This window comes from Mustela erminea, chromosome 20 (genome assembly GCF_009829155.1).
Source record: "Mustela erminea isolate mMusErm1 chromosome 20, mMusErm1.Pri, whole genome shotgun sequence".
NCBI lineage: Eukaryota > Metazoa > Chordata > Mammalia > Carnivora > Mustelidae > Mustela > Mustela erminea.
In genome coordinates this window covers 22,636,178-22,657,125 of record NC_045633.1, presented here as the reverse complement: position 1 = coordinate 22,657,125, position 20,948 = coordinate 22,636,178, and the positions used below count along the sequence as shown (strand labels likewise).

General features: G+C 45.3%; 1 protein-coding gene across 8 annotated transcripts in view; it reads right to left on the bottom strand.

Annotated features, from left to right (window-relative positions):
* Positions 1–409: 409 nt before the first annotated feature.
* MEIOB (meiosis specific with OB-fold) overlaps positions 410–20,948 on the bottom strand; it is a 30,673-nt gene continuing 10,134 nt past the window's right edge. For 7 of the 8 annotated variants that reach the window (XM_032327265.1, XM_032327263.1, XM_032327261.1 and 4 more), the window contains exons 6-14: positions 19,484–19,679; positions 17,134–17,234; positions 16,220–16,272; positions 16,032–16,127; positions 10,358–10,459; positions 9,074–9,227; positions 6,347–6,530; positions 5,542–5,628; positions 410–1,271 (exon numbers count right to left, since the gene is read on the bottom strand). In XM_032327265.1, coding sequence (XP_032183156.1) covers positions 1,161–1,271; positions 5,542–5,628; positions 6,347–6,530; positions 9,074–9,227; positions 10,358–10,459; positions 16,032–16,127; positions 16,220–16,272; positions 17,134–17,234; positions 19,484–19,679 — 1,084 coding nt within the window. In that variant the 3' untranslated portion in view covers positions 410–1,160. The remainder of the gene's footprint in view (positions 1,272–5,541; positions 5,629–6,346; positions 6,531–9,073; positions 9,228–10,357; positions 10,460–16,031; positions 16,128–16,219; positions 16,273–17,133; positions 17,235–19,483; positions 19,680–20,948) is intronic. The other variant, XM_032327268.1, reaches the window with a different exon arrangement.

The window sequence follows — 20,948 nt, the reverse complement described above, 5'->3', positions numbered from 1 at the left end:
GTGACGACCAGGCAGGTCCCCACTTCTCTCTCCTCCGCAGCCTGAACCCTCCCGCTCCACCACTCTGCCACCTTCCTTCTCTTCTGGAGTCACCTTGCTTAGCACACGCATACCCTGCCCCAGGGGAGGGGGAAAGGAAGCTCTTCATGGGGCGCACCCCCATCTGCACACCTAGGTCAAGTCGTGCCTTGCCTCATTACCACAATCTGGACACACTAGGGTACACTCATGCCCCTCTGACACAGCTGCCGATGTTAAAAGCCAGAGACAACACTGCTGACACATTTATCTCCCAATACCAGCTTTGTGAAAAAGTTTCAGATACTTACTTTTTGTTCTTTTCTCCTGTGGTGGGTGCTGGAAACACCAAACCTCCCAGACTGTGCGCCAGCAGTGACTGTGCTGGTAAACCACGGTGTGGGGCTGACACAGTGCTCCAGGGTACAGCCAGGACCCGTGTGGTGCAGGGAGGCTGGGGCCGGCGTCCTGTTGGAGCAGCCCTGCCCTTCCAGGTCCCAGACTGGCGCCACTCTGAGATCTTTTGAGGCTGGTCTCCTCCCAGATGATTCAGACTCACACATCTCACCCCTATGGCAGCCAGTCTTCACAAATGCTGGGCCGCCACATGTGTCATCAGAGAAGGCAAAGCTCAGAGAAGCTCTTCAGGGTTCAAAGCTGCTGCCCAGCACTGCCTGCGGCCTTGGGCTTCCGCTGTTCCCACCCTGAGCCGCCAAGAAGCCCTTGCCGGTGTCCCAGCAGTTCCTGGAAGGCAGTCTCAGCCACCACCAAGCTCCAGGAAGGTCATTCTAGGAGGTTCTGATCTTTCTCCAGGGAAGTAAGACAAAGAGGAAATGGGCTTAAGAAATCACTGATATCTGTGGGGGAAGATTGAACATGTTTATTAATTCCTGCACACATTTTTCAACTTGGGAAGAAAGGGCAAAATCAGCCAAAAGGCCTTCTAAGAAAGGAGCTGGGGTGGATGAGAGATTTTAAGACTTACCCCCTAACCAGCTCCAGAAGGATACATAATAACAATTTATAGAAACATTTTTACCACCTTTGAACAAAATACAATTTTATCCATAGTTTTCAAACCCATTTCCACTCTCAAGAGAATGGAAACTCATATTCTTGTCCAGAGTTTAAAGTATCTTGTTTTAAAATTTTCCTTGCCCAGACAAGCTTCTACTTGCCTCAACAGGGTCTGCCAGCTTACATGAGAGCACACTAAGTCTCAATCCGCCCCTCGCTCTGTGTGATGAAAAAAACTGTAGGGAGAAAAGAGAGAGACAAGGAGTTAATTTTAAAAATCACTATGTATATAAAGTTGAAAACCAGTGACTGGCAGCAGAGAATGCAGTAGAGAACCACGACGAGCTGTTCTGCAGGTGTGAGCGTCAATTCTAGTGACCCCTGTAAGACGAGGGAAAGAGTTCACATTGGGGGAGTTTGGGAGGGAAATGACATATCTGGCTCCTGACGGTAATTTTGTAAAAATCTGTTATTTTTCTCATGACATTTCTCTTTGGTAGGGAAGTTGAAGTTTCAAATCCAACACATACCAAGGAAGGGTATAAAGTGTGTTCAAGGGGACGCTGGCCTAGGCTCCGTTGGAAGACCATGTCACTCTCACTCTCCCAGTCATGAGTTCAAGTCCCACATTGGGTATAGAGATGACTTAAATGTAAAAATAAAATGTGTTCAAACTAGCAGCTGTGAGGGTTAACCTGTGGTAGTCACCTAAGTCTGATAGGCTCTGGGGATGTGATAATGCAGTTTGTTAAGAACAATGTCTTAGGGCGCCTGGGTGGCTCAGTGGGTTAAGCTGCTGCCTTCGGCTCAGGTCATGATCTCAGGGTCCTGGGATCAAGTCCCGCATTGGGCTCTCTGCTCAGCAGGGAGCCTGCTTCTCTCTCTCTCTCTCTCTCTCTCTCTGCCTGCCTCTCTACTTGTGATCTCTCTGTCAAATAAATAAATAAATAAATAAATCTTTAAAAAAAAAAAAAAAAAGGAACAATGTCTTATTCTTGACATTTAACAAAGCACTTTCACCGATGTTTTATTTAATACAGAGTGGAAGGACATGTTAGTTGGCCATGATCGTTTCAAAGACTAACAGGAAAACACAGATGAATGTCAGGAAACACGGAAAGGCCGAGGTGGGCGGTAAGGATAGTGCACGTCTTTCAGTGGAGCACCCCCACCTCTACAGTCAGGGTGACCTCAGTCTGCAGGGCTCTGCCCCTGTCCTGGCCATGGCTGAGCTGTTCTCCACAGTACGTTGTAGAAAACAGAGAGAAATGCAAAGAGCAGTCCTACTCAGGGAAATCCAAAGGAATCCTGTCTGTGTGAAGACACAGTCAGCTCTCGCCGGGGAAGAGGCGGGTTTTGCTATCTACAGAGAACCCCAATTCAGCACTGCTGTCAGCCTCTGCATCTACTCTTTCAAATCTTTTTTTTTTTTTTTTTTTAATCAGAGAGAGAGAAGGGGAGAGAGCGAGCACAGGCAGACAGAATGGCAGGCAGAGGCAGAGGGAGAAGCAGGCTCCCTGACGAGCAAGGAGCCCGATGTGGGACTCGATCCCAGGACGCTGGGATCATGACCCGAGCCGAAGGCAGCTGCTTAACCAACTGAGCCACCCAGGCGTCCCTCTTTCAAATCTTTTTAAATTCGTTTTTTAAGAACCCCTTTCTAGTTGCTTCACTGATTAATGAATTAAATCTTTGACATTCATTGTATTTTTGTGTGAGTCATGGTTTTACTCTTTTCAGAAATCATTCTTTGACACTAATATCAGACTTACAAGGACCTGTGTTTATATCACCATGTGTTTTAAAACATTAAATACCAGGGCGCCTGGGTGGCTCAGTTGGTTGAGCATCAGGCTCTTGGTTTCAGCTCAAGTCATGATCTCAGGGTCCTAGAAGCCTTGAGCTCCACTCAGAGGGGAGCTCTGAACATGAGCCCCTACTCATGTTCTCTCTAATAAATAAGTCAATCATTTAAAAAAGATACTAAAATACATTGCTTTGAAACCCCTCCAACTGAACCATTTTAAGTAGCCATTGTTTTTTTGTTTTTAAAGGATTTTATTTCTTTGAGACAGAGACAGAGAGCATGAGCAGGGAGGAGAGACAAAGGCAGAGGGAGAAGCAGACTCCCCGCTGAGCAGAGAGCCCAATGTGGGACTCGATCCCAGGACCCTGAGATCATGACCTGAGCCAAAGGCAGACGCTTCACAGACTAAACTACTGGCGCCCCAGTAGCCATTGTTTTTAATTGAAATATGATAAATATACAAAATGGCCCATCCCTATAGCAATACTTTGGTTTTTGTCATATTAGCAGAACAACACGAGTTCCTACTTTTTAAATCACATGTTCTATTTTAACTGATTTAAAATAACTGAAATTGTTGGATGCCTGTGTGGCTCAGTCAGTTAAGCGTCTGCCTTTGGTTCAGGCTGCAATCACAGGGTCCTAGGATCGAGTCTGTGTCAGGCTTCTTGCTTCTCCCTCTGCCTCTGCTGCTCCTCCTGCTTCTGGTATCTCTCTCTCTCTGTGTGTGTGTCAAGTAAATAAATAAAATATATTTTTAAATTCTATAAAAAATAAACAACTGAAAGTGTAGATTAACATGATCTTTATTTTGTGATAGAATCCTTTTATATATGCTTAAAATCTATTCAATCTGACTTAAACACCTTTAAACAAGTCCTTTGGAAAGGTACAATGTCCCCCTTTTTGAGAGCACTTTCTTGTTATGTTTAGATCAAGTTAGGGAAACTATAAGGAATCTGCCATGGATTTAAACTGATCAAACTCATTAGCACTGGCACCTCTTGTCTGGAGGGAAGCGAAGCTGTTCAGAGATCTGAGCGTACTCCGCTCCGGGACACACAGTACGCAGAGTGATCCACGCTAATGGCGGAAGAGATCCGGTATGTTCCTGCAATCCCCCTCCAGCCTAGTAATAAAGAGGCTTCAAACCAATGTGCTAGGAATATCAGGGAGTCCATGAATAACTCCATGTCTGCAACCTGCTCAGACGTGCTTAAGGCCCCATGGAAAGCAGCACTGGGAAGTGGGCACCGTGGTTTCTGAGGCTTAGCTGTAGGGGTACAGTGAGGATCAGGGATGGGAAGTGCCCGAGCCCCGGCAGGACCCATGTCCTCTCATGGAGTGGAGTCATAGCGGGTCTAGAAGGGCAGTTCAGGGTCATGGGGACCCACCCTGGGAGGAGGGGGACGGAAGGCTGTCCAGGGGCTGAGTGTGGAGACACTCACTGTACCCACTGAGCGGGTACAGTGCTCCCCAAAACTGTGCAGAGTACCCACGAGATCACAACTATTTTCGTGATTATACTAAGATGCCATTTGCCTTTCTCACTCTCGCTCTTGGGAAGAACACACTGTGGTTCTCTAGAGGCTGTGGGCATGGGATGACATCACTGCTGACGGTTAATGGAATGTCAGCTCATAAACAGGTTTTAAATTATTCTCAGTGTCACGTTCTAGTGCAGTAAGTCCCGACAGATACAACTCTCTTGAGACTGATAGGAGGAGAGAGAGTGTAGGCTGTAGCCCATTTCACCTGTGACCTGGTGTAAGTAGCAACATTCCTGGATTCCATTTTCTGCATTTGCAAAAACAAAGGAGTTTGTCTCCTCCCTTTTCACACCTTTGATCCGAAAGATTCTGTGACCCTCCCACGCTGAAGTGTTGTTAGTGGGGCTCCGACTAGAGATGCAGGATCACAGAGCTCCAGAGGGTCACAGAGGCTGATGAGTGGTGGAACTGGGACTCAGACCCAGCCTGTCTCTCCCCTGCATCCAGACATGTGACTGTGCCACCTGATGCTACTCACTGAGGTGAGGAGCACTGGTCCATGGGTGGGACAGGGGCGGGACAGGGGTGGGGTACCAGCTTTGACTCTACAGCCCAGGGTCCTCCTTGGACAAAATATAACAGATATCGTCTTTGTTGGTCTATTTCTTTTTATTTTTCCCCCAAGATTTTATTTTTAAGTAATCTCTACACCGGAGGTGGGGCCTGAACTCATGGCCTTGAGATCAAGAGTTACATGCTACCTGAGGGTTGCTGGAGGTTGGGGTGAGGGATAGGGTTAACTGGATGATGGACATTGGGGAGGGCATGTGTTGTGGTGAGCACTGGGGGTTATGTAAGACTGATGAATCAGACGTGTACCCCTGAAACAAATAAGATATTATATATTAATTAATTAATTTTAAACTTTAAAAATTTTTTAAAGAAGAGTCACATGCTCCACCGAATGAGTCAGCCAGACGCCCATGTTGGTCTATTCTTTTGGTGCCATGTGGAATCCCTTGATAGTACATGAAACAAGCAAACAAACACCTAATTACTTGCATTGTTCCCACATTAGCCAGAGTCTTCTGCATATCTGGGAATGGACATTATTAAAAGTAATAAATTCCCTAGTTTATTAGGTCATACTCTAGGATTTTCTTATTACTTGAATATATAGAATAATATAATACTGTAAAATACACTAACTTTTAAATAAATTTTGCTTCTTTCCAGAAGAAATTGCCACTTCAGTGCTGTTTTCTGTTCATCCGTCATTGCAAGAAACTCATTCACCTGGTTAAAACAGACAAATATTTCCAAATCCGTATAAATAACTCCTCTTAACAATGTGAAACCTGGCTTTGTGCACTAAAATGGAATTTTGCTTTTAGTAATTTCAGCTCAGTTGTCTTCATGGAGGAGATAAGGTCAGAAAGTCTCCGAGCTGAATCTCTGACACCAGTCAGGTGGCTGAGCCCAGAAAACTCCCCTTAAAAACCTGACACTGGTGGGGCTGGGGGCTAATCGCAAACCACACGAGCTGGCACTAATAGAAAAACCAAGAGCCTGTCATTGAGTGCACACACCAGGTGTCAGCTGCAGCCCTGACGGAGGACAGCACTGTGTGTGTTCTGACTCCCTACGGGGTGACTTCCTCCAGCGGGCTGGTGAAGCATCCCCAGACCGTTCTTCTGCCTCAACACATCAGCATCTCTAATGTGCTCTGCACGCACACTGTTACTCGACTATAGAAAACATCTTCTTTCTGCCCCACAGTCAACAGCCCCGGCCGCTGTCCCCAACAGCAGTATCAGCTGTCATCTGAACATACGACATGCAATTATTTGTTCACGAAAACAATGAATGTTTAAATCAGGCTTGAGTTTTTTTCCCAGACCTCTTTATGAATGACTTAATTTCTACCAACTGTTCACCGAAATAACCTATACTTGGGGGAAAGAGAACTCACTTTGGAATTATTTCAAAACATGTCTTCCTTTCTGTCACTTACGGTGCAGCCTAAAGTCTCCTCAGCAACCCGTCCTGTGAGACTGCAGGCCTGGAGGGTACCTGTGTGGTCCGTGAGGTCAATCAACAAGTGGAAGCTGAGAAAAACAGACCGAAATTCCAAAGAATTTTTGTTGCAAGCAGTACAAGTGCTGGATGTTTCATTTACAACATAACCACAGCCTGAGCTGAAAAGAAACAGAGACAAGGATAAAATGTAAAGGCCATAAATGACCAACCTGATCTCCAGCAGAAGAACCGCACTCCCTTATAAGTCGTAATCAGTTATATTGGGAGCGTGTGTGGCCCAGTGGGTTAAAGCCTCTGCCTTCGGCTCAGGTCATGATCTCGGGGGCCTGGTATCGAGCCCCGCATCGGGCTCACTAGTCAGCAGGGAACTTGCTTCCCCCTCTCTCTGCCTACTTTTGATCTCTCTCTCTGTCAAATAAAGAAGTAAAATCTTAAAAAAAAAAAAAAGTCTAAGTCAGAGTAACTTCAGAGTGCTCAGCACGGCACAGGATACCAGACAGATACATGAAATAAGGAACATCACAACGTGCAATCAATCCCATTTTACCGCCCTGCCTCCCACCCTGCCCCTGCTAAGGCTCCTTTCCTTCACCCCTTCCCAGCTCTAAACAGCGGGAGCCCCACACCTCTATCCTGTGCTGTCCTATTCCTCCCTACTAGGAGTAGGTCCACCTGGTCTCCCCAGCTCAGGGCTTTGAGGGAAGAATCCTGCCTCGTGCCCAGAAAACCCAAGTTCCATGAAGGCTCACTCTATGCTTCTGTGTTAGGCCTCGGGGACCTCAACAGAAAAATCCTAGGGAGGGTCAGGTTCACACCCAGAATGCTCTTGTTCTGCTAGTGACGCAATCTTCTCTCTCTAAGCGGTGATGACACGTCATTCCAGGTTTTGAGGCAGGTCTTACTTTACCCAATTTGGACAGAAAGACTAGAGGGTGTGATCTGAAGATAGTGCTTTCCTGTCTGGGCTCAGATCACTTTTAAGGTAAATTTCAGATGCTTTTCCTCAGATATCAATATTAAAGACATAGGAAGAAATTAGGGAGACAACAAGTTTTTCAAAAGTTTTTGAAAAATGTTCTTCAAAAACTAAACACTAAACTAAATACAGCAGCTTCCGCTTTGGTCTTTTTCAATTTTAATAGCAAATCATAAAGTATTTTCAAAATCCACAGGTCAGTATCTTGACTATGGTGGTAGATACACAAACCCACACATGTGATAAAACCCTATAGAACCCCCCCCCACACACACACACATGCACGACTGCAGGTCAATGTGGTGAAATTTCTTTTTGTTCTGTTTGTTTTTAAAGATTTTATTTATTTATTTGCCAGACACAGACCACAAGTAGGCAGAGAGGCAGGCAGAGGCGGGGTGGGTGGGAGTGGAGCTGGCTCCCCACTAAGCAGAGAGCCCGATGTGGGGCTCGATCCCAGAACCCTGAGATCACGGACCTGAGCCGAAGGCAGAGGCTTAACCCACTGAGCCACCCAGGTGCCCCTGAAAATAGTTGGGGTTTTTTGTGTTTTTTTTTTTTAAGATTTTTTTTTTTTTAATTTGACAGAGAGAGAGAAATCACAAGTAGGTAGAGAGGTAGGCAGAGAGAGAGAGGGGAGGAAGCAGGCTCCCTGTGGAGCAGAGAGCCCGATGCGGGGCTCGATCCCAGGACCCTGGGATCATGACCCGAGCCGAAGGCAGAGGCTTTAACCCACTGAGCCACCCAGGCGCCCCAAAATAGTTGTTTTTAAATGCTGTCCCTTGGGGGCACTTGGGTGGCTCAGGGTCCTGGGATGGAGCCCTGCATCACATTGGGCTCTCTGCTCGGTGGGGAGCCTGCTTCCCTTCCTCTCGCTCTGCCTGCATCTCTGCCTACTTGTGATCTCTGTCTGTCAAATAAATAAATAAAATTTAAAAAATAAATAAATAAATGCTGTCCCTTGCATTGCTATAGGACACAGTAACCAAAATAATATTCTCATATATTATAAAACAACAGTTTGTCATCTCACTTAAAACTTTCTGGAAGCAGGGGTGTCTGGGGAGCTCAGTCAGTTATGCTTCCACTTTCAACTCAGGTCATGATCCCAGGGTCCTGGGCTCAGAAGGTCCCTGCTCAGCAGGGAGTCTGCTTCTGCCCTTCCCCCTCTCCCAGCTCATGCTCTCTCTCTCTTTCTCTCTCTCTCTGTAATAAATAAACAAAATCTTTAAAAAAAATGTTTCTGGCACCATTATATCTTCATATTTTAGGATTACAGAAACACAGTAAATCAAATTTTACTTTGAAAAGTAACTGTAACCTTTGAATGGGTTATTTATTTATACATTATTTAAAATACATAACAACTGGGACATCTGGGTGGCTCAGTCATTAAGCACCTGCCTTCAGCTCAGGTTATGATCCCAGAGTCCTGGGATCAGCCCACATAGGGCTCCCTGCTCAGAAGGAAGCCTGCTTCTCCCTCTCCCACTCCCCCTGCTTGTGTTCCCTCTCACTGTATCTGTCTCTGTCAAATAAATAAATAAAAATCTTAGAAAAAATAAAAATTAAAAAATAAAAAATAAAAACAAAATAAAAAATAGCATACATAATAACTGTTATGCCAAAGAACAGCTTTAACTTTTATAGAGATTAACATTTACTAACAATAGTTGGTCTTCATTTCTTACAAGAAGCAGCTTGCTGACAATACGGGCTGCTCACCATTGGTGTCGAACTACTGTCGTGGCGTCATCATCAATATTCAGCATAGAAATGTAAGCATAAAGAATGCCATAGAAAGGGTCAGCCTTCCCTTCGTTCTTCGAAGCTTTTACCTTTAATTGCTCAACTGTGTAGACATCAACTATTGTATTTACTGAAAATAAAAAGAAGTTATCACAGCTCTCTATATATTCTAAGAATTCCAAAGAATTATATCTAAATAGAAAAACTATAAAGTTCAGGGCTGCCTGGGTGGCTCAGTCATTAAGCGTCTGCCTTTGGCTCAGGTCCTGATTGCAAGGTCCTGGGATCAAACCCTGCATCAGGCTCCCCGCTCTGGGGTAAACCTGCTTCTCCTTCTCCCACTCCCCTTGCTTGTGTTCCCTCTCTTGCTGTGTCTCTCTCTGTCAAATAAATGAAATTTTAAAAAAATGAGAACATGTAATAGCTTCAGTTAAGTAACAGAAAAATTATTACATTTGCTGTATTAAGACTGATTATATAAATGGACATAACAGCCAAAAATAATAAGCAAAAAAAGGGAAAGAATGATAAATTTAATTCATTTTATGTCAATAGAGACTTTCTGGTCATCAGAAGATGCCATGAAAAGAGTGGGAAGGCAAGCCTCAGCGTGGGGGATGCCAGCAGTATTTAAAGGAGACAAAGGACTCATATCCAGAATATATAAATAATTCTTAAAAATCAGTAAGAAGAGGCGCCTGGGTAACTCAGTGGGTTAAAGCCTCGCCTTCAGCTCAGGTCATGATCCCAGGGTCCTGGGATCAAGCCCCGCATGGGGCTCTTTGCTCCACAGGGAGCCTGCTTCCTCCCCTCTCTCTCTCTCTGCCTGCCTCTCTGCCTACTTGTGATTTCTCTCTCTCTGTCAAATAAATAAAATCTTTTTAAAAAAATCAGTAAGAAAAAGGCAGTCAGCTCATTTTTTTTAACTTCCATTAGATTGGAAAAAGGTTATAGAAACCTCTAAAAATTATTTATTTATCCCAGAGAGAGTGAGAGTGTGTGGGGGCAGAGGGAGGAGCAGAGAATCCTGAGCAGACTCCGTACTGAGCAGGGCGCCACCCAGGGCCCAATCCTACAACCCCAAGATCACGACCGAAGCCAAAACCAAGAGTCAATGCCCAACTGACTGAGCCACCCAGGTGCCCCAAAACTTCTAAAAGTTTTAAATAACCTTTTAGAAAGTGGAAATATAGCAGTTACAGGATAAGAATATGGTATCTTCTACTATGTGAGACAAAAAATAATTTAAAGGTCACTTACAATTTACAGATTCTCTCAAGTAACTGTCCATTTCAGCATCCAGAGGATTTGTTTCTTTATTTTCTCTTATAAAATTCAACAGGATGTTAGCTTCTGGGGTATCTTAAAAATAAGATGCATAATATAAATGAAAAGCAACTGATTACATTTTTTTAAAAGATTTCTTTATTTGAGAGAGAGAGCACACATGTAAGCAGAGGGGAGGCGCAGAGGGAGAGAAAGAGAGCCCCAAGCAGACTCCCCACTAAGTGCAGAGCCCAACACGGGACTCCATCCAAGGACCCTGATCACGACCTGAGCTGAAACGGAGAGCTGGATGCTCAACTGACCGAGCCATCCAGACACCCCAAGATTTTATTTATTTATTTATTTATTTATTTTTAGAGAATCTCAAGCAGACTCCACGTTGAGCATGGAGCCAAAGGCAGGGCGTGACCTCATGACCCTGAGATTAAGACCTGAGCCAAAATCAAGAGTCAGACCCTAGGCGCCCTCCAATATTATTTTTAATGGTAAAAGTGAAGATGTATGAAAACACGGTCAAATCGAACATGATGCAGCCAATGAGCAATGTGACACAGTAGTCTACTAAACCAAGAGACACACAGCAGGTATTGTTAAAGAGCAGCTTATACAATGATGTGGTGTAATTTCCTTTCAATTGAAAAGGCATAAATAAATACAGGAATGCAAAAGTAACTGGAAGAGAAACGATTCTCTTATAAGATGGTGAGATTATAGGGGCTTGCTGTTTTCCCTTTTTGCTATTACATATTTTCTGAATTTTATATGTATTTCTTTTTTAAGCAGGAAGAAAAAAATTTAAATGTATTTGAAAGCCTTGCTGCTTGCCTCAGGACACAAGTATTCTCAGGAACAGTCAGAGGGTGTGTCCACAGGCAAGAACGTGATTTGGAAAAAGGACCCCCACGTGACTCTGACATCCTTCAACCTCAAGCCCCCTCAGCCTCCAACACTTAGTGGCCTTTCAGCCTTCCCTCGCCTACTCCAACATTCTACAAACATGCTCCTGCTTGGACCCCTGACCCCTGGGGCAGAGGCAGGCGCTTCCTCCTCACTCGCATTTAACCCCGAGTCTAACCACTGTTCTTTCACATAACGAGACCGAAGCCCCTCGTGAGCAGAGGCTGCCTCTTCAGCTCTGTAGTTCCAGCAACTGGCCCTGGCCATCTACCCATCACGGCTTGCCTTGTGCCAGGAAGGACACATGTTATCTCAGTACTTAGCAAATAAAAGGCATTCGACAGATATTGGTAAACTAATGAGTGAATGAACAACCAGATGCTTCTGAAACACTGGCGGGAGCGCTGCACACCAGGCAGGAGCCGGCGCTGCAGTGAAGCCACGGAAATCAAAGTGCCAGGCTTCCCTCAAGCACTGCTGTAAAGGTCCCTCCTGACGACAGGGCTATCTATCCAGGCCTGCCTGATGGACACTCTCAGGGCAGAGGAAGCCATAAGGGAAGCCAGGATGAAAGCTTAAGCCATTAGAGGTTTTTACTTTGTACTTGTTGGGTGCAGACAAAGAAGCGACAGATAAGGCCGATTTAAAGAAGCACGCTAAAATTCTCGCACCCTGGGACACCTGGGTGGCTCAGTCAGTTAGGCGTCTGCCTTCAGCTTTACACTCTTTGTAAAGTGCAACCCGCCCTGGACTCTGCTGACCCTGTTCCTCTTTTTCTTCTTCGGCTCAGGCCATGAGCCCGGGGTCCTGGGATGGAGTCCCACATTAGGCTCCCTGCTCGGCGGGGAGCCTGCTTCTCCCTCTGCCTGCTGCTCCCCCTGCTTGTCCTTTCTCTCCACCCTCTTTCTCTAACAAATAAATAAATAAAAACTTTAAAAAAAAATTCACGCACAATTGTGGGCTCTCTGCTCAGCAGGGAGCCTGCTTCCCCCCACCCCGCCTGCCTCTCTGCCTACTTATGATCTCTGTCAAATAAATAAATAAATAAAAATTCACGCACACTTGTAAGCACTCTTCTTTGTCACTCTGAGAAGCAGACACTTACTCTACTGCTGTTGGCATTGCCCAAACACATTGACACTTCCCTTTCAGGCTGTGTCCAGAACCAAACAGACAATATCCACTGAATATGTTTCATTAACTTAGCCCTGAGTTATTGACACAATTATCCTATTAAGCTTGATAACATTTCCAACAGACTTTTATTGTTTTTAAATTTATTTACTTGACAGACAGATATCACAAGTAGGCAGAGCAGCAGAGAGAGAGGGGGAAGCAGGCTCCCCAACAAGCAGAGAGCCCGATGTGGGGCTCAATCCCAGGACCCTGAGATCATGAACTGAGCCGAAGGCAGAGGCTCAACCCACTGAGCCACCCAGGCACCCCCGCAACAGACTTTTAGAATCTAACTTTCTTTTGGGGCACCTGGGTGGCTCAGTTGGTTAAGCAACCGCCTTTGGCTCAGGTCACGGTCCCAGAGTCCCGGGATCGAGTCCCGCATCGGGCTCCCAGCTCCATGGGAAGTCTGCTTCTCCCTCTGACCTTCTCGCCTCTCATGCTCTCTCTCACTGTCTCTCAAATAAATAAATAAATAAATAAATAAATCAAAGAATCTAACTTTCTTTTTTTTTTTTTAATTTTTTATTTATTTATTTGACAGACAGATATCACAAGTAGGCAAAAAGGCAGGCAGAGAGAGAGGAAGGGAAGCAGGCTCCCCGCCGAGCAGAGAGCCCGATGTGGGGCTCGATCCCAGAACCCTGGGATCATGACCTGGGCCGAAGGCAGAGGCCTTAACCCACTGAGCCACCCAGGTGCCCCTAGAATCTAACTTGCTTTTAAGAATTATCCCAGGCCGGGGCACCTGGGTGGCTCAGTGGGTTAAGCCGCTGTCTTCAGCTCGGGTCACGATCTCGGGGTCCTGGGATCGAGTCCCATGTCGGGCTCTCTGCTCAGCAAGGAGCCTGCTTCTCTCTCTCTCTGCCTGCCTCTCTGTCTACTTGTGATCTCTCTGTCAAATAAATAAATAAATAAATCTTTTTAATAAATAAATAGAAATTATCCCAGGCCAAATTTACACTCAGAAGATGGGAACTTTTAAATCATTGACAGTACTCTATATAATACTATAAAACTGTTAATAAGTTATTAAAAATAATAAACCATAGTACACCCTTAAAAAAAAGGAATTGAAGAGTAGCATTCTTCTCCTAAATGTTGAGAATAGATTGTGGTTGTGTAATCATCAATTTATAACAAAGTAGCTAAAGTGATCCTTTCAGTGCTTAGAAAATGTCACTGCTCTGTTCCAAACCCTTTGCTACAGAATAAAAGCCAACATCCTTTCATTAGCCTTTAAGGCCTTCTTGATACCCAGTCTTCTCTTCTGACCTTGACTCCTCCTCCTGCCTGTGCTCCACATACTACAGCCACACTGGCCTCCTTGCTGTTCTGCCCTCACACAGGCACATGCCAACCACTGGGCCTTTGCACTGGCTGTTCCAGTACTAACAGCCTCATGCTCTTTCCTGTGGTTAACCCCCCACTGTCTCAACACGTCTTTGCTCAAATGTCACCTTCCCAAGGAGGCCTACCTGACCACCCTCTGTAAAGTGCAACCTGCCCTGGACTCTGCTGACCCTGTTCCTCTTTTTCTCCTTCAGTATCATAATTCACAGATGTGTTATCTTTACCATTTATCATCTGTGTCTCTCCTGCTAGAATGTGAGCTTCATGTGTGCAGAGATATTTTTGTTTTGTCACTGGCCCCCAGGCCAATGCCCTGCACACAGCACATCCATGTCAAGTCACCTTCCACAATGCCACCTTTTAGGGACACGGTGTTCGGGAGGATGCACAAAGTCCAGCGCACGTATGCAGCACAGTCTTATCATTTTATGTCGAATCTAACAGTGCTGCTACTTGAAAAAATTCTGATAATGGTTGGTCAAAGACAGAATTGCTTTGTAATTCTCAGTCACTGTAGGGGCGCCTGGCTGGCTCAGTCAGTTAAGCATCTGCCTTTGGCCCAGGTCATAATCTCAGGGTCCTGGTATCAAGTCCTATATCAGGCTCCTTGCTCAGTGGGAAGTCTGCTTCTCCCTCTCCCTCTTCTCCTCTCCCCTGCTCGTGGCCATCTGCTCGCTCTCTATCAAATAAATAAAATCTATACAATACAGTACAGTACAATACTGTACTAGTCACTGTTGGTGCTTTGTTAGCAACCAGCAGAGGGTGCTACTGCCAGAAGTGACCCACTACCGCAGTCCCAGCTTCCTGAGTTGGGAGGAACCGTTCCATCTCTGGGAATTCTGCACTCTTCCAGGGTGCTGGACTCACCTCTCTATCCATAGTACAGAGGACCACAAGGATACTCGAGGACACCAACTTCTCACATCTCCCAAGACCTTGCTCCCCGGACTGCATGCTGACACAAGCTGTAACTTCTTTCAACAACCACTCCAGTGGGCCTTCTGGGTGTTTTGTTATGTGATAAACTAATCATGTGACGTGTATGTTCTTGGAGCTCTAGTACTAAGTTATCTGAATATAGTAAAAGTGAATTTATTTTTAAAATAGTCAATAACTGGGGCGCCTGGGTGGCTCAGTTGGTTGGGCAACTGCCTTCAGCTCTGGTCATGATCCCAAGATCCTTGGATCGAGTCCCGCAGCAGGCTCCCTGCTCAGCGGGTGGCCTGCTTTTCTCTCTGCCTCTGCCTGCCACTCCCCTGCTTGTGCGCTCTCTCTCTCCGACAAATAAATTTTTAAAAAACTTAAATAGTCAATAATTTAGGTGATCCAATCAATTACACTGATCTCTCCAGAATCATCACCAAGAATGCTGCTTTAAAAATGAGTCTGGGGGTGCCTGGGTGGCTCAGTTGGTTAAAAGTCTGCCTTCAGGTCAGGTCATGATCCCAGGCTTCAGGGATCAAGTCCTGTGTCGGGCTCCGTATTCAGCAGGACTCAGCTTCTTCCTCTGCCTCTGCCCTTTCCCCCTGCTCATGCTCTTTCTTTCTGTCTCTCAAATAAATAAATAAATATCTTTTAAAAAAATAAAGTAAAAATGAGTTTCGTTTTTCACATTTCTTTTCATTAGTAAGGACATCAAAGATATAGCTCACTGTAAGCTTAAGAAATATAAATGTAAAGGAACACCTGGGGGGCTCAGTTGGTTTTCCGTCTGCTTCAATTCCAGTCATGATCCCAGGGTCCTGGGATTAAGTCCCACATCAGGCTCCTTGCTCAGCAGGGAGCTCGCTTCTCCCTCTGCCTGCCATTCCCCTGCCTGTGTACTCTCTCTCTCTCTGACAAATAATAAAATCTAAAAAAAAACTCTAAAGAAATATAAATGTAAAGCATATAAAGCAACTTTCACTTTTAATTCAAATGAAATCAAAGAATTGTTTTCATTCTTTTTTTTTTTTTTTTAGAGAAAGAGTGTGTACACATGCACGTGTAAGTGAGCGGGGAGGGGGAGCGGGAGAGGGGAGAATCCTAAGTAGACTCCAGGCCCAACTGGGGCCAATCCCACAACCCAGAGACCATGACTCTAGGCAGAGTCAGATGCCCAACTGACTGAGCCACCCAGGCGACCCCCTTGTTTTCATTCTTAAATACACTGCACAAACATTGAAACGTGTGACACAGTCATTTCCAAAGGGACACAACATTGCAGATAGCCTGTTACCTGGATTAGTCGTAATAATGGTTTTTGAGATTACAGTTGCCGTCATGCAGTTCCGAAATTTGTCAAAACTTATTCTTACATCTGAGGCAAATATCACTGTTTGGGGGGAAAAAGCCATTTTACAACTTTTATGTGGAAGGGGGTATAAAACACGATAAACAGCAAGTGCAATCATTGCGGTACCGTACCTGTGTCTCGTGGCACCCAGCTCTGTGCAACCAGGATAGATTCATTATCCCAACTGCATATTTTTAAAAGGAAGTAAAAAAAAATGAATACATTAGAGAAAACCCGGCAGTGATCACATTGTTTGCCAAAAACAGAACGTCTGAACGGCTGCAGTTAACAACTACCAGGTTGTCAAAGCGACAGTGAAGGACACTGGCATCCCCTGAGATTTGCAGGATTCACTGTCTATTACAAAGGGCATTTCATGTTCACGTGTTAAGTCCTTTCCCCGGACACTACTCATCTTTGACCACTTCTGCCCCCTCAGCTCCTTCTTTCCTCACTACTTCAGTCGTCACAGGCTGGTAGAACTGAGGGACTACAAATCTGAAGCTTGTACAGCCACTCTGTCCGACCATTAACAGAGGCCCGCACTGGCTAGCTGTTCAGGGCACTTGACGGGTTGAAGGCCTATTTCAAACTCAGTGTTTTCTTTGGTGCCCGGGCATCTAGAGCCAGAGCAACGCCATGTTCTACCCTGCGGTGCTTGAGGGCACAGCTGGGGACAAAACACCTTCCTGTGGCCTGATTCCAGGGCGCTACCCAAGCAATCACACAGAATCCGGCTGGTTTATTACCATGGGACCTAATGAATCACTGACTGCTATAAAGCAGAGGACAGGAATGAACCAGTCACAGTGGAGTCTGTCCAAATAATTCCGTGCTGTCCACAGAGCTCATTTTAAGGTGATCTTACAGCACAGACTGTAGCACTCAATATACAATAGCACAGTTTCCTTTTTAATAATTACTTCTCCTCCATCGTTACTCCTCTCCTACTATGAAATCCATCATCTTTCTCATAAAATAAAAATATTCTGTCTCGGTGCTAATAGCAGGGATTTTACGGTCTGGAACAGATGTGGGAGGTTACCATATCATTGCAAAAGAAGACTCTGTCTCATCATAGAGCTTCACCTCACACCTCTGGCCTTTCCTCCGGTCTGAAGTTGTAAAGTGTTTTGGCTCTCCAACCTTAGAAATGGAAAGAAGTCATTATTCTCCACCTACAGTTGTAGAGGTACAAAAATGTTTATTGGTGGAAACATTCAAATATTTACCCTTTAAACAGCAAATTAAAAGAATTAAAATAGGGGCGCCTGGGTGGCTCAGTGGATTAAGCCTCTGCCTTCAGCTCAGGTCATGATCCCAGAGTCCTGGGATCGAGCCCCACATCAAGCTCTCTGCTCTGCAGGGAGCCTGCTTCTCCCTCTTTCTCTGCCTGCCTCTCTGCCTACTTGTGATCTCTGTCTGTCAAATAAATAAATAAAATCTTTTTAAAAAAGAATTAAAATAGCAAGAAACACTAAAATATATATATATGTGTGAAGGTTTTAAAAGCATCTTCTATCTCTAACGTAGGTATATTTAGCTGACGTTGTAAGTTTACACATTTTGACTAAAGGGAGACACAGAAACATGTGCTTTGAGTTCAGACTGTGGAGTCTTTTCAACATGTCAAAAACAGCGCTCCACGATAAGCCCGTGCGGCATCTAGGTGGTCTGAGGATGGAAAATATATATCCAACATCTGTGACGCCCATGGCTCAGCGCAGAGCTTGGCGCGGAGTACACGCAACCGAAACAACTCTGTCTTCCCAGGCCTGCACGTCCTCAGCCTGCTGGCGCAGGTAGGAGAGCAGCACCTTCTTCACTGCCTCCACGGGGATGAGGTGATGGAGACCAAACGAGGGACATGCTGACACACCATCTAGCTTGACCCCACTGGTGTAAGAGGACTGTGGAAGTGGAGGTAAACTCAGGGGCCCTTCTGTCCCTCCAGCAAGTTCTCAGAGGGAAGGGCAGGTCCTTTGCCAGCCACGTAACGCTGGCGCAAGCACAGACGGTCAGCAGGCTGCCCCCCATGCTGTCGCCTCCACATCTCCTACAGAGCTGAGCTCCAGCAGAAGGAGCTGAAGGAAGACTGGCCACTGCCAGCACAAGAGCAGGATCTAGGAGGAAAGTCAGAGGCAAGGACAGCCAGCGTGTGACCGAGGTGTGACTTATCACGGCACACAAGAGAAGTCTATGAAAAGGATTCTACAGTGACAAGAGAGAGGTGAGAAGGAAGAGAAAAAAAGGGCTAAACAAAAATGTGAAGAAAAGGAAATATAAGAGGGATGGAAATAAAATGGTAGAAGAAAGACACACACGAAAAAGGAACATCCTCCTACAAAAGAAGGTGCCAGACTCATGGCGGGGGAAGCGGAAAATGCTGTCCCAGGCTTTTGCTTATACCGAGGTTTAGAAAATTCTTACTACACTGTAATATAATGGCATTGTATAGAATTGCAGGGAAACTGAGATAATATCCGGCCTTTATGTAAGACTAAAGCTAACTAAATAGCCCAGAAAGTGATTTCTCCTAGTTTTCAAGACTGCCACGTAGGGAGTTTACTCCTCCAGCCTGAGTTATAGTGAATGGTCACTGTGTGGCAGGCACTGTGCTGGGCTGGGGCTAGTGTGGACAACACAGCAATCGAGGCCTCCACCGTCAGAGGCCTGTCAACGGGAAGAATCAACACTACCATTTAATACAGAAAAGCAATGAGCGATTACCTACAACGTTCCGTATGTGTGTATGTGGTCTCTGACAATCCTCACTCCCTAGGAGTTGAGGAACCCGGCCCCTTTAATTTTCTCCATGTACTTTTTTGTGTGTGTGAAACTGTACTTTTGAGATCTACCTCTGAATGTCTGCCAAGTGACCAGCCTGTCCAACAGAGTTTCACTGTGGCAACTGCATAAAAGGGAGGTGACAGTGAACCTGAGAGGTTCCCCAGGGCCCCACAATGCCTGCACAAGGTCACGCCAGCCACACAGTGGGTATGCCCACCCTCCATCTCAGAACACCTCTGAGCACAGACTGAGTGAACTCCGAGAGTCCTCCAACCTACGTCCCCTTGAGAAACTTCATGCAAATCTTCAAGTCCGTGAATTTACTCTTTCCATTTGTGTCTTTGTCTCACCAAAGTATGCAAAGCTCTCACAGTTCCTAGATCATTTAGGAGTGCGATGCATTTAACATTCAAATTCAATTTTATTTTGCTACTCATTTCCAGATAAACCGCTCCTCTGGCAGTGGTGAGAGGTGCCACCATTTCCTTAATTCAACTTCCTATGGATCAAGAAAAGTGATTCCCCTGGTTATTACTTTCCAAACAGAAGTGAAGTGATAGAAGTGCCCGCCAAACAGAGGTTGGCTTTTTGAGGCTTTAACTTACCGACCGCACTGCTGCAAGCACGTTAATAATCCTCCCATCCAGACTGCATCCATTTGCAACAATGTCACCCAGTGAATAAAAATCATGAGACTCCTTGACAGGTAAGTATATCAGAGCAAGGAGCTTGGTGTCCACTTGGTAACTGGAACAAACTTTTACCGTGGAGTGATTCTCACTGAGCAATAGCTTACAGCTGCTAATTTGCAAAAACACACAAAAACAGTTAATATCGAGTGATCTTCTAATAGGAAAATACTTCCAGATTCACATTAAATTATCTTTTTGGTTGTAATTTAGACCACCAACAGTAATTTCTTGTATTTAGAAAATTTATACTTTTTTACTCTGAGAAACACTGAAAAATGTTGTGAAATATTTCTTTGTCTAAAATGTATTTTATGCCCCTCCTCACCACTCTTCCCCCTTGCAGTGGAGGAGAGAGCCAGAATGGATATTAATTTTTATTAAATATATTATATGTTAACTTAAAAATGTATTTCATTAAGGGAGGCCTGGGAGGCTCAGTAGGTTAAGCGTGGGCCTTCAGCTAAGGTCAAGATCCCAGAGTCCCAGGATTGAGCCCCACGTAGGGCTCCCCTGCTTCTCCCTCTGCCTGCCATTACCCCTGCTTGTGCATGTAATCACTCTCTCTGACCAATAAACACAAATAAAATCTTTAAAATGTATTTTCATCAAGAAAATGTTTTGAGGACTAATTTGTGCCCGAGTTCTAAGCATACTAGTTTCTGACCAAGCCCCAAACTCTGAGCTTCAGTTTTCCTCTCTGTAAAACAGGGGTATAAAAGGCCTCCAAAATGTCTGAGCAGGGGTGTCCCGTCATTTCTGTCTCCGTGACACTGATTGTCCTGCCTGCAACAGGACAGTGCTCGACTTCCTTCTGGGATGCTCTCTGTGGGGCAGACGCCCAGTATCTACACACTCAACTCCATCAAGGTGCTCTTCCCCCTCCAGCCAATCAACTCCTAAGTCCCCTCAGGGAGCCTCTTTCTAGCCTTGAATCCCGGCCCTCCTCCCGTGCCCCACCCTGCTATTTTGTTAGTGCTTCCCTCATCACTTCTCACCTAAACTGCTGCCTTGTCTCCTATACTTCCTTCCCCCTCAGGTTGTTGAAGTGATTATCCTAAACCACAAATATGAACATACTATTCCCTAACTCAAAGACCTTCTGGGCTAGCCACTGGCAAAGAAGGAAGTTGGTGTGCCAGGCAAAGCTGTCTGCGAAGTGTCTCCGCTTCTCTCTCAAGCTTCTCCTTCCACTGCCCTTGCCTTAAAGCCCAGCCATATCAGACTACTAGATTATGAAAATGACAGTTTTAGACCAAAAACAGTTAAATGTCAACAGTTTCATATGATTCAACCTACTGTTAACTCTTCTGGAAAAGGCCAGGAGGTTTCATGTTTGTTCCCTCTGCTAAGAACGTTCCTCACTGCCCCCTTCCTTCCT